This window comes from Vanessa cardui, chromosome 28 (genome assembly GCF_905220365.1).
Source record: "Vanessa cardui chromosome 28, ilVanCard2.1, whole genome shotgun sequence".
Lineage (NCBI taxonomy): Eukaryota > Metazoa > Arthropoda > Insecta > Lepidoptera > Nymphalidae > Vanessa > Vanessa cardui.
In genome coordinates, this window is record NC_061150.1 from 5,184,871 (window position 1) to 5,198,350 (window position 13,480).

The 13,480-nt window shown below is 35.3% G+C and overlaps 2 protein-coding genes across 2 annotated transcripts in view; one reads left to right on the plus strand and one right to left on the minus strand.

Annotated features, from left to right (window-relative positions):
• The window catches only part of LOC124541437 (poly [ADP-ribose] polymerase tankyrase), a 54,540-nt gene that overhangs the window by 20,825 nt on the left and 20,235 nt on the right, over nt 1-13,480 (plus strand). The window lies entirely within an intron of this gene.
• Nucleotides 1,081-10,747, minus strand: LOC124541435 (acyl-CoA Delta(11) desaturase-like). The gene is made up of 5 exons (XM_047119306.1): nt 10,641-10,747; nt 7,273-7,489; nt 6,452-6,626; nt 2,791-2,952; nt 1,081-1,609 (listed from the first exon to the last, which is right to left on the minus strand). The coding sequence occupies exons 2-5, from the start codon at nt 7,484-7,486 to the stop codon at nt 1,168-1,170; spliced, it is 993 nt and encodes a 330-aa protein (XP_046975262.1). The 5' UTR covers nt 7,487-7,489; nt 10,641-10,747; the 3' UTR covers nt 1,081-1,167.

Sequence of the window (13,480 nt, forward strand, 5' to 3'; positions counted from 1 at the left end):
ACCAAGAAAAAGCGGTGATAGCTTCACTCAATACAGTTGTAAATTGACTATTCAAAAGTGCTTGTAAAAGTCTATTTTAATAAAGTTTTTTTTGCTAATTATTAAGCTATATTGTACACTACCAAGAGTAAGACTGTATCTTTATTTTAAACTGATTATGTACACGACTTTGCGTGTATTTGAATTTAACTAACAAATGGTTGTTGTAGACTAAGTTAGTCCTTATTACATCAGCTATCTACCAGTGAATGTCCCATCAAAATCGGTCCAGCCTTTCCAGAGATTGTAAAAATGTTATTTAGTGTATGTGTACCGTGTATACATAGATATACATTTAGTAGAAAACGACTGTTTTATTGTTACAAACAGACAGTTCAATTTTATTATATGTATAGATACAACACTTAAACTTTCGTCACTTTCGTCGACGTTCGAAACGTCATAGTGTCGCAAATCCACAGCGAGTGTCAGAGAGCAACCAGCTCTCGGCCGATAGTGTCGCGACAGTTCGCCGTCAGATGTCGCTCATTTGGCTTTTCTTCTATGATTGGAATAATGATGAAGAGTATGTGTGTACTGTCGCGTTCTGGTGTAAAGGGCGAATAAGAGGACAGGGAGAGCAAGAAGGACTTTGTATTATCATGGTAACCAGTTAAGGATAGTGCGTTGACGATGTAAAGGATGGTTCACCTATCTGACGGCGATGGTGACCACTGACCATGATATTGACCTATTGCTTACCAATACATTTAAAGAGGACGTTATTTGAAGTTAATAGTGTTATCACCATCACTGAATATTATAAAAACAAGTCCCCCGGCCGCGTTTGTATGTCTGTTTGTATGTTTGCGATGAACTCCAAAACTACTGAACGGATTTTAATGCGGTTTTCATTCATAGACAGAGAGATACATGAGGAAGCTTTAGGTATTCCATTTTCAAGGTTTTTGTGTAAATAAAGCGACTATTATTAAACATGTCGGGAAAAGCAACCAAATAATATAAATAAAAGGATTTTACCTTTTATTTAAAAAAAAATACTTATTTCCACCGTGCGAAGGCGGGACTTGCCACTAGTTTTAAATAAAACAAAGTTTCTTTCATAATTTCTTTTTCATCATAAGTTTTATAAATACATAAATTAACTATTAATACGAAATTGACTGCCTATCGTTTGAAACCCCACGAGTTGGTGCCGTCTCCAGTCCTCTTCGACCTGGACTTTATCATTTCACCAGAGGCCAGCTTGAGGTCGTACGCCCAGCCCAGCCACGCGAAGAAATCTATGAACAGCGTCGTCCAATTCAAGGCGTTGTTCCCCAGCTCAGCTGTCCTGTAATCCCAGGGGAAAACGTGGTGGTAGTTATGGAAACCCTCGCCGAATGCGAACAGTGACACCGCCAAGTTTTGAGCTGGTTTGATATTGACGTCATAGGGTTTGTTGCCCCACAAGTGTGCTGCGCTGTTCACTAGGAATGTCGCGTGTAGGTTCGTCACGTATCGTAGAATCGTTAACGACCACGCTGTCGCCAATGTCTCCCCGAAGAAGTACATGGGTATGATGGTCGGGAGGAGAAAGGTGACCGATCCTATGAATGGTATCGCGTATCTGGAATGGAAATTTGAAGTTTTTATTGATAGGTAGACTTGGTGATGACCACTGGTAACCAGATGGTAAGTGGTCACCACCGCCCATGGACATATCTCGATGGCGAAACTGCTAATATTACTATTGTTATTATAACTCGATTACTTGTGGGGGGGGGGGGGGGGGCGTATAAATATATATATTTTATCATAAACTAGTAGGTTAGTTTAGTTAGGTAGTTAATACGTTTTGTATTGATTTCATTTCATTTTAAACTGATGAAATTTTTTTTAATATTTTTACGTCAAATACATAAGTTCTCTATAACTATTATTAGTTATAACTATTATAAGTAAGGATACACTTATAACGCCAAGTTTCCGACTCCGCAAAGTCAATAAATTCTTCCTGGGGCAAGGTATCCGTTTCTATAATGAAATTCCACAAATATTTTGAACTATAAACCCTTTCATAAATTTAAATCATTTGTAAAAATACATTGGTAAAGAAGGCATATTATTCAATACATGATTATACAGACAATAAAAAGCGAGGAATTAATACTAGTTGATTTTAAGGCAGAATATATTCTATGCATATATAATAATTATAATTAACTAAAATGACTGTACTTTTAAATGTTGAAAATGAGTAACTACTGATTTTCTTGCCAGTTCTTCTCGGTAGAATCAACTATCCGAAACGGTGGTAGCTTCACTTGATATATTACTAATGACGATTCAAAAGTGCTCGTGAAAGCCTATTTGAATAAATTATGTTTTGTTTGATTGAAATATATACGATATCCAGTGCCGTAAATAGCCTTCTCTGCGCCCTGTGCGAGCTTCTATAATTGCGCCCTATTTAAGACCCTTTGCCTATTTTACTGTCTCACTAACTAAAACTTAAACGCAGGTTCACAACTGCAAATGCGTTGCCATTAACGATAAACACTGAACACAAATACGCTCATGCGCTTCCATAAAAATGAGCGCGATGTATGTTTTTAACGATACTAGCATGTAAGTACGTTGGTATTGGAACCGAGTACTAGGGGCTCAGCGGAATCTTAACAAGAGCAAGACGAAAGAACAATAGTCCTGCCCAGTGTGTCTATTCTTGCGCCCCCGGGAGGCTACGCCTTGCCTGGGTACCAGTGGTAGCGTCCTATTTACGCCAGTGACCGTACCACGCTAACTCACTTCCTCTGAAACCGGAGCACTGGGTTCGCGTATATGTCCGACATGTCCACGAACTTTCCGCGCCTCTTGACCTCTTGGTGCTTCCTCACCAAGAGCCAGCCGATGTGGGAATAGAAGAAGCCCCTGGTCGCGTTGTGTGGGTCGGCGTCCGTGTCGCTGTACCTGAGGACATTATATATTTACATCACCAACACATATATAGAACATGTATAGTACGAAACAACTTAGATGTAGCATCGGAAAATGCAATGAAACCGATTACTGCCGATTCACACAACCAATAGAAACGGATCCCTATCGCGCCATTCGACGCTATTCGTCGCTATAGATTCTCGCGTCAGTTCAACCTAAGAAAGCAAGTGCACGTAAATCGGCGTGTCAAATTGACGAATATATTAGGTCACATGATATTACAAGTTATTACGTTTGTGTATTAATCCACAACACAACACCCATTGTGTTGTGGATTCAAATGTGGCAGAATTTCTCTAAAATAAGACACATGCAGGTTTCGTAACGATGTTTTCATTCAAATTAATCTGTGAAAATTTAGTGGTGCTTGCCTATATTTGAACCCGCATTCATCGTTTAAGATTCTAACCACTGAGCCATCTCGGTTTTCTAAACAACAGTACAAATCATTCTTAAAGTTATCAGATATACTAGTAAAGTTTACACTTACAATCAAAAACATGAGATCAGAACAAATTAATCATCACATCTAATTAAATAATAATAATAGTGAGAAAAAACAAAAAGTAATTAATTTAGTTTAATTAAAACATGACGCAATCATCTCACTTCCTATCTTACAGACAAATAGACGTCACTAAATAAATAATTAAAATTTGAATTGTTAATTAACCAATACATGTAATTAGTAAATATGCACATCACTTAATTAACGCTAGCTTTTTTAATTTTTAGTCTTCTTCCTTTTTTGTAGGTATTATCATTACAGCTGTCTCTCCCTATGTATGCTTAGATCTTTGAAATTCATCAACTGATTTTGATGCGGTTTTTTTAATAGATAGAGTGATTCGAGAGGAAGGTTTTTGTATATAATTCATGAACAATATAGTTAAGAAACACTGATAATTTTTGGAGTTTTTGCCGGGGCGTGTCCGGTATTTACATAAATTTCATGTAATGATTTTGATCATGTAATTTTGATTTTCATTTGTTTATCTACATATATAAATAAAAAAGATTATATTTTAAGTTATATTGTAAACAAATATATTATATGTAAAGGGCAAAACGTAACCTAAAGATAAAATAAAGATAAAAAAAACCTTCCACGAAATCTGGTAATACCTCAACTACATTGCCCTTGTTATTGATCTATTTATTTATAACTAGCTCTGCCCGCGACTCTGTGCATTTGAATTTAACAAAAAGTAATTGTTCAGTTCGCAGATCTTACTGTAACTTATTAATTCTGTATTAGGCAAAGTCATGGACGGACCCGAGTATATGTTTTTTTTTATGGTATAGGTTGGCGGTCGAGCATATGGACCACCTGATGGTAAGTGGTCACCATCGCCCATAGACAAGGACGCTAATAAATAATAAGAAATATTAGCTATTCCTTACATCGTCAATGCGCCACAACCTTGGGAACTAAGATGTTATGTCCGTTGTGCCTGTAGTTACACTGGCTCACTCACCCTTCAGACCGGAACACAACAATACTGAGTACTGTTATTTGGCGGTAGAATAACTGATGAGTGGGTGGTACCTACCCAGACGGGTTTGCACTAAGCCTACCAAGTATTTATTTAGTAAAAAGCAGCAATTCTAATATTACAAATAGTCACATCAATTTTATTATATACACACATGCTAATCCGTTCCTATTTTATTACTCTTATCAGTTTAAATTTGTCTTCGGAAGTCCCAGTAATACCTTAATCTGCGTTTAAAACGTGTTTTTTAAGCAAGTCCATAAATATATCATAGATATTGAATCGATATCAATTGTTGTTTATTTGGCTTATGCACGTGTTATTGGAGAAGGCTTTATGTACAACCTTTAGGTTCAAGGATAATGTTAATGTTCTGAGGCCCCTGGGCAGACATGGATTTGGGGCCCTTTTGGTAGATAAGAGCCGAGATGACCTAGTGTCGAACGCGTGCATCTTAACTGATAATTGCGGGTTCAAACCCATGTAAGCACTGAATATTGATGTGCTTAATTTGTGTTTATTATTCATCTTGTGCTCGGCCTGCTTGTGTCTAATTTATAGAAATTTTGTCACATGTGTATTCCACCAACCCGCATTGGAACAGCGAGGTGGAATATGTTCAAAACCTTCTCCTCGAAGAGAGAGGAGCCCTTGGACCAGCAGTGGGAAATTGACAGGCTGTTGTTGTTGTTGTTGTTGTAGGTCTACCTTAGTATTTTTGTATATAGTATGTTACTTTGTATTTTTTAATTGTTAAAAACAGAAACTAGTGAGTTTCTTGCCGGTTCTTCTCGGTAGAATCTACTCTCCTAACCGGTGGTAGCTTCACGCAATTGTAAAATGACGATTCAAAAGTGCTTGTAAAAGCCCACTTGAATAAAGTTTATTTTGATAAATAAATGAAAATTTCCAAATTGTTGAAATCTCCTATAAATTAATTCAACATTAGAAAAGTTCTTATACAGACAGGAAAGGAAGGAAAAGGTTGTGGAGGGACAAGCTTTTCCTAATGTAAAGATATTTAGATATATATACAATTAATTAGTATATGTCATAACACCTTCGTTTATGACACATAATTGTCATATGTTACATATGACCTTGTAGATTAATGTATTGATATGTATGTAGATTAAGATCTACATAGTATTCAAATATATAAACGTGCGGACTTCGATTCGTTTCAAAAAGGATAAAATGACTTGGATTTTTATGAAGCATTATAAATTAATGATACGCGTTTTACGATAGTTATTAAAAAACATAGTAATAGTTGAAATATTGTAGTCGTGTTTGTTATAATTTTATCAGAATCGTATATCAATCTATACGTAGATAAGCCTGTATTTATATACAAATATATTGGATTAAATGTTCTACTATTAATATATCGGATATCGTATTTCCTCACGATGTTTTCTTTCACCGCCGAGCATGACATGAATTATAAACACTAATTAAGCACATATATATAGTGGTGCTTGCCTGGGTTTGAACCCGAAATCATCGGTTAAGATGCACGCCGTCTAACCATTGTGTCATCTCGGCTCTTTATCTTAAGCGAGGTGTTGTTGTCGTCATTCAAAAACATAATATATTTTATTCAAGTAGGGTTTTAACAGTTTCGTCGACGTTCGAAACGTCATTATGTCGCAAATCCACAGCGAGTGTCAGAGAGCAACCAGCTCTCGGCCGATGGTGTCGCGACAGTGTTCATTTGGCTTTTTTCCTCTTCTCGTATCTAATTTCATCGAATTTCGGCCACATGTGCATTGTACCAACCCGCATTAGAACAGCGTAGTGGAATATGTTCCTAACCCTCTTCTTAATTGGAGAGTAGGCCTTAACCTAGCAGTGGGAAATTTACAGGCTGTGACTTTACTTCTCCTTAAAGGGAGCCGTGGGTAATTTACTGTTACTATAATGATGTACCTGGCATAAACTATTTTGTAGTTATTCCAAAATGTGCTCACCTGTGGTGCATCCGATGGTCTCGGACCCAATCGATGACTGTGTTTTGGAATGCGAATGTATTCATCACCATCAGAAGTATTTGTAAGGGCATCTTCGCCTTATACGCCCTGTGGGTCCAGAGCCGATGTGCGCCCGCCGTCACACCGATGGATGCCATTACGAATATCGTGAAGTCTGAAAGTGAAAAGTCTTATTCAATACTAGTTGTCGACCGCGGTTTCGCTTTTGGAGATTGTTTGTTAATTGTGAGGCAAAATAAGTAACCCATGTCCTTGCTTGGAGTTTTAGTTTGGTTCATACCAAATTTCATTAAATTTGGTTCAGCGGTTTGTTAGTGAAATAGCGACAGACAAACAGACAGATGGTGTTACTTTCATATTTATAATATTGATAAAGATTTAAGTTGCAAATGACAGAAGAACATCGTATTCGATTAGTGACAGATTTACTCCCTTTTCCTTATTAAAATTATATGGTTTGAAATTATTTGGGGGTGTCCTAATGATTTCAGAAGATTCTACCTAAGGTCAGGGTAACGAAGTTATGTGTCATTAAAGTCACAGGTTCTTAATTTTCACACCTAGACGTTGGGCATTCCTTCAAAAACTAGAAAATCAATGATAACTAAACGGCTGAACAGATCCATTCATTCATTCATTCATTCATTGTAACGTTTTTTTAAAATTCATTCTTTCGAACGAAACTTACATGTTATAACTTACAACATATATCATTACCCTTTTGAAATCTACCGCTCTGCGTCCTTTTGAACCTTTTGGAAAATCCGCCACAGTACAAGATAATGACATTACGTACTTACGAAATATAAGAGTGCTCCATGTTGCGACGGTGAAAGCGAGGTATATCCCGTACAGGGCTGTGAGGTGCGCGTACCCGAACGTTAGCAGGTTCCAATACACGACATCGAATTTCCGAGGTGCTGCTTGAGGCGCCACCAGCTTTTCGAACTGTTCTTCTCCATCTTTTTTCGGCTGTTCAGTGACGTCACGAACATTCGATGAGAAGGGCGGCATTTTCTGTGGAAAATATTATATTAGAAGGACACTCTATCGCCGGCGGTTTTTCCGAACCCATACGACATGGGAACCTTTAAGAAAAGAGCGTACTCCTTTCTTAAAGACCGGCAACGCACCTGCAAGCCCCCTGGTGTTGCAGAGCGATGCAGATGTCCATGGGCGATGGTAGTCACTTTCCATCAGATGAGCCTCCTGCTCGTGCACAAACACTACTCCTGTGTGTGCACCGGTTTTTATGGCTATGCCACTCCGAGTCGATGTAGAAAAAGTTCATCAGTTTTCTAAGTTGTCTCGGGTCTGTGTGTTTGTAGTACCGTCGTTACTTCTGATTTTCCATAACACAAGTGCTTTAGCTACTTACATTGGGATCAGAGTAATGATGTCGTTCAATATTTATTTATTTATTTACGTGCGTGCGAATTTTGCACTACATGACGTGGTCTGTTTTTTTTTAGAGTCAATCTATACGTATAATGAAATTGGAGTGTCTGTTTGTTATATTAAAATAGCCCTTTCTTACTCAATGCATATGTACGTGTATACGGTACATATGCCAAAATAACATTTTTTACAATTTTTGTTTGTCTGTTCGTCTGTTTGTTCCGGGTAATCTCTGAAACGGCTGGACCGATTTTAACGGGACTTTCGCTGGCAGATAACTTATATAATATGGAGAAAGTTAGACAACAACTTTTTTTTTGTTAAATTCAAACGCGTACAAGTTCGCGGGCACAGCTAGTCTTATTAATAGCGTGTGCTGACTTTTGTCCCAGAGATTATGGGACGGTAGTTGTGCGTAGGAGATCGGTTAAGGTCTAATTATGAAGAGCTTTAAAGAAGATTAGAGAGAATTGTTAATTGCAAAAAAATAATACGAGAATACTTTAAGTAAGATTTAGAATAAAACGTTCAATCTCAGCCTCGTGAACAAGACATTCGTAGACAATGTCGAAATATCGAGCTCCACCGAACGAAAATAAAAAACATAGTAAATATCCCGAAATTAATAACTTTAATAATAAAAATAACCATTCAAAATCTTACTTAAAGTATTCTCGTATTATTTTTCCTAGATATATTGTAGTGCTTTGTTGGCTGACACCGACTACAAAAATAACAATAATTGTAGCTACATTATATAATCGTAGTTCGACTTCTAAGTAGTCTAACGTTTTTCATTTCATTTTACTTAGCCGAACTGTTAATAATATTTTGATCATTGTTTTTTGTTATGTTTTGAATTAGATATAAAGTGTGGAGATTTTTGGGGGTAGGGCTTTGTGAAAGCCCGTCTGGGTAGGTACCACCCACCCATCAGTTATTCTACTGCCAAATAACAGTACTCAGTATTGTTGTGTTCCGGTTTGAAGGGTGAGTGAGTCAGTGTAACTACAGGCACAAGGGACATAACATCTTAGTTCCCAAGGTTGGTGACGCATTGGTATTGTAAGGAATGCTTAATCTTACAGCGTGATTATCTATGGGTCATATATAAACTCCGATCATTTTCGAAATATAAATAAAACGTAAACACAATAAAAAAATTAAAAAAAAAACTCAGACCAAAAAATATGAGACAATCGTGTTTAGTTAACTAGTAATTAGTAATTAAAACGCAATATTATTTTTTTTTATACTTCTAAATAATAATTTTATTTCGCATCATTGTAATAGTACGACCTTTTTGTATATTAATTGTAGAGATACAAAGATTTGATATATTGTAATACATTTTAAGATGTAATCTATAATCGTTGCGGCGTCATAGAATTATCCAAGCTGAGGTGCCCCTTGAACGCGTGTTTCTTAATTTCCTTCCTATCTATTTAAAAATCGAATTGCACAATGTATTTGGAGCCATTCAGAGTCTGATTTAAAGGTCAGGAGGCCCTGGGGCCACAAAGCAGTGGAGGCCCTAGACCAACAGGAGCGTGGTATATCTCGGTATTTGTTAACTCACTGAAAACTTTTGTGGCCCCCACTTATGTGGCAGGGCAGTTGCCCCGCTTGCCCTTCCCTAAATCCGGTCCTGGAGCCATTTATAATATTATTTTTATATAAGATTATTGAAATTTCCTTTTCTTTGCTTACTGCCGAGATGGCCCAGTGGTTAGAACGCGTGCATCTTAACCGATGATTGCTGGATGTATGTGCTTAATTTGTGTTTATAATTCATCTCGTTTTCGGCGGTGAAGGAAATAATCGTGAGGAAACCTACATGTGTCTAATTTGATAGAAATTCTGCCACATGTGTATTCCAACCCGCATTGAAACATCGTGGTTGAATATGTTCCAAAACCTTCTCAAAGGAAGAGGAGGCCTTAACTCATTGGTAATTTACAGGCTGTTGTTGTTGTTTGCTTACTTTACTTTATACTTTATTGTACACCACATAGAGAAAATTAATGAATATAACTTGGATTCTGCCTAATTAAAAGAGGTGTACAATTTTGACGACCCCATCGCTACATAGCAATCTCTTCCAGACAACCAACGGTGTAGGCTGGGATAGCTCATAGGATATGATAATTTTTTGTTAAAAAATTTAATTCACAAAAGATTTTTAATAACAATTTCTTTTGTACCATTTATTTATTCTCAAAAGTTGTTAATTTATTTATTTTGCATCGTTTAATTAATAATTCATATAATATAACAAAAGTAACTTCCGAAGGGGTGACCCACGAAATATTTCTTTTTAAAAAAATAATTATGAAAAAAGACGTTATATTTAATTTTTTTAAAAATACAATTATTTTTTATTGGTTGAAAATCAATCATTATTATTATTAAAAATTATATAAATCTTTTTTTTTCACTCTAATTTTTTTTGTTGTTATTACTATTCAATTATAAAAACTATTTAATAGTTGGCAAGAAATAAAAAAAGAAAAATGAAAATCGATCGTCAGAATAGCTGTTTACCTGATTAAGTCAGTATACTGTCCTTACCTGATTAAACGTATGGTTTTTTTTTAATTTCTAATTTAGTTATTTTTTACAAATTTCTAGTTTCTAGCTATACATAGCGGGAGTCGTTTCAATTTTTTTCATTTATTTCTTATTATTAATATCATACACATTAATTAATTTAAATGAACTGAAAAAAATTATAATAATTTGAATTTCGAATGCATACTTAAAAACTTACTTTTTATTGAAATATCTCCTTAAAAAAACACTTATTCCTTATACTTGTCGCGGTCGTTCCACTAAACGAAACTCACAGTAATATAGTTAGGTTATTACGTAGAAACTGCCGTCTTTAAATAACGCCGGTCCTTATATAGAAACGAAATTAATGACACTAATTCGATAACGTTATATGTAATTAACTAGCCACCCGCCCCGGCTTTGCTTGATGCAATACTGATACTAAATATACTGCAAAATGTCTTACGAGGTTTACAGTTTTTGATTCTCTACTATATTGTTAATGTAGAATACATATAAACTATCCTCTTGAATCAATATATCTATTTAAAAATATCGCATCAAAATCGGTTGCGTAGTTTAAAGATCTCAGCATACATAGGGACAGACAGAGGTAAGCGACTTAGTTTTATACTGTGTAATGATAATGACTAGCTATCTATCCCGGCTTCGCGCGGTAAATGATAAGTTAAACTGGCCATATCCACGCTTTGAATTTGAAATCTATATATATAATAAAATTGAAGTGTCTGTTTTTCAAAGTACTTTTTGCTAAAAACGTATGTTATCTGTTGAAAAATATATTTTTGTTACCATTTTTGTGTGTCTGTTTGGTCTGGCTAATCTCTGGAACGGCTGGACCGATTTTGACGGGCCTTTCATTGGCAGATAGCTGATGTAATAAGGAGTAACTAAGACTGCAACACAAGAACGTTATTCTTGTTAAATTCGCATAAAGTCACGGGTACAGTTAGTCGATAATAAATCCTTTCTACGTCGAAAGGAGCAATCGCATTTCCCTTATATATATTGTTTATATTATATTATATTAATGTTAATTTAAATAATCGTATTAACTAACATGACTTTGAATTTTTTAAATGTTGATAAAGAGTAACTACTAAGTTTCTCGCTGGTTCTTCTCGGTAGAATCTACTTTCCGAACCGGTGGTAGCTTCACTTAATTGTTAAATGACTATTCGAAAGCCTACTTGAATAAAGTTTATTTTGATTTTGATATTTATATAACAATATATGTTTATATAATAATATACAAGATAAATGAAATGAGATGAAAAACATTTGATTGTTATTTTTTGAAAAAGTTCACATTTTTCGGGATTTCTTGCGTCTGTCTGAACGCCTGACATTTTCTCCGAAAGTATTTAAAATTATAAAAAAAAATACTTAAATTTTTCATTTTTATTATGGTTCCGCTATTCGATACAGATATAGAGATAGATATAGAGTTCATAGGATCACCTGGTCTGTCTGTTTATCAGAGATTATCTGTTCCGAAACGACTAAAAGAAAAAAGTTGATGTATTTTATTTCAGTCGTTCTATCTTTTCTATCTATTTGTTATTTATGTTGTTCTTGTATTGTGTATCTTTTTGTTATTAGATTTTGATGGTAATTTTATATCTTGGAATTTATTTCTAGACAAACATATATACTTTGAAAAAAAAATGCATATAATTTATGTATGAAGTAATACTGTAGTTTGTTGTTTGAGATGGTTTCTTAGTAAGATATTAATCGTTAAAATTTTAAGATATTGAACATAAGATATAGAACACGACAAAATAAACAAATTCATTGAGATGCAAAAATTAGAAAAATATGTATGGTACTTGTACCGTGTACACAGACATATGCATTTAGTTAGAAGCGGCTATTTTTAATACTAGTTGTTACTTGCTTCGTCTGCGTTTTAGGGAGTTGGTAAGAACCAACTGTGTTAGTCAAAAACGTAGTCTACATCCTGGAAGTTCAAATATGCTTCACACTAAATTTAATCAAATTCGGTTCATTAGTTTGGTGAAAGAGCGAGACAGAGCTACTTTCACATTTATGATAAAAAGTAAGTAAAGTACAAGTAACAGCCTGTACATTTCCCACTGCTGAGATAAGGCCTCCTCTTCCATACATATAACACATATTCCACCACGCTGTTCCAGTGCGGGTTGGTGGATGAAATTAGACACATGCTGGTTTCCCCACGATGTTTTTCTTCACCGCCGAGCACGAGATGAATTATAAACACAAATTAAGCACATATATATATATAGTGGTGCTTGCCTGGGTTTGAACCAGCAATCATCGGTTAAGATGCACGCGTTCTAACCACTGGGCCATCTCAGCTCTATTTATGATATTAATATAGAAATATCGAATTCAAACATACACTTCATTATATTATATGTATGTATAAACTGACGTTAAGAGACAGTCTGTACAAAACAAAATTTAACCAAAAAAAACACCAGCCGTAATGCGAATCATAATCCAATATTGAAGGTACATATATAATAAGGTCATATGTGTTACAAATTAAAATATTCACAACACGCACGTCTTATTAATAGTGCAAACAACTATATATAAAACGCGAATAACGTCAGATTACATGAAAATATTACTACATATAAGAAAATCCACAACAGCGCGATTTTTAAGACATTTTCAGCCTCGTACAACCATTCTGTGGAACCAACTTTCGCCGGCGCTTTTTCTGGACCGATACGACTTTGAAACTTTATGAAAAGAACGTACTCCTTCTTTAAAGGCTGACAAAGCATCTCCGATATTGTAGATGTCCTTAGCATTAGTAGTCACTTTCCATCAGGTGAGCCTCCTACTCGTTTGTTTATAACATAAGATAAAAAAAAGAAAATTATGTTATTTCTCGGGTCCTCGATTCTCAGGAGTTGGAAGATATAGAACGACAGAGAACCGAAAAGAACGTAAGATAATATCCTTCCTAATCGAGAAATACCAATCATAAATCAATCGTGAAATTAAACATTTCATTTGCCATAAAAGAGCTGTTCCTCT

Coding starts and splice junctions, on each gene's coding strand:
- LOC124541435 (XM_047119306.1), bottom strand. CDS start 7,486: ATGCCGCCCTTCTCATCGAATGTTCGTGACGTCACTGAACAGCCGAAA. Junction 6,627..7,272: donor ATGGAGCACTCTTATATTTC/GTAAGTACGTAA, acceptor TTTCACTTTCAG/ACTTCACGATATTCGTAATG. Junction 1,610..2,790: donor GTGCTCCGGTTTCAGAGGAA/GTGAGTTAGCGT, acceptor TTTCCATTCCAG/ATACGCGATACCATTCATAG.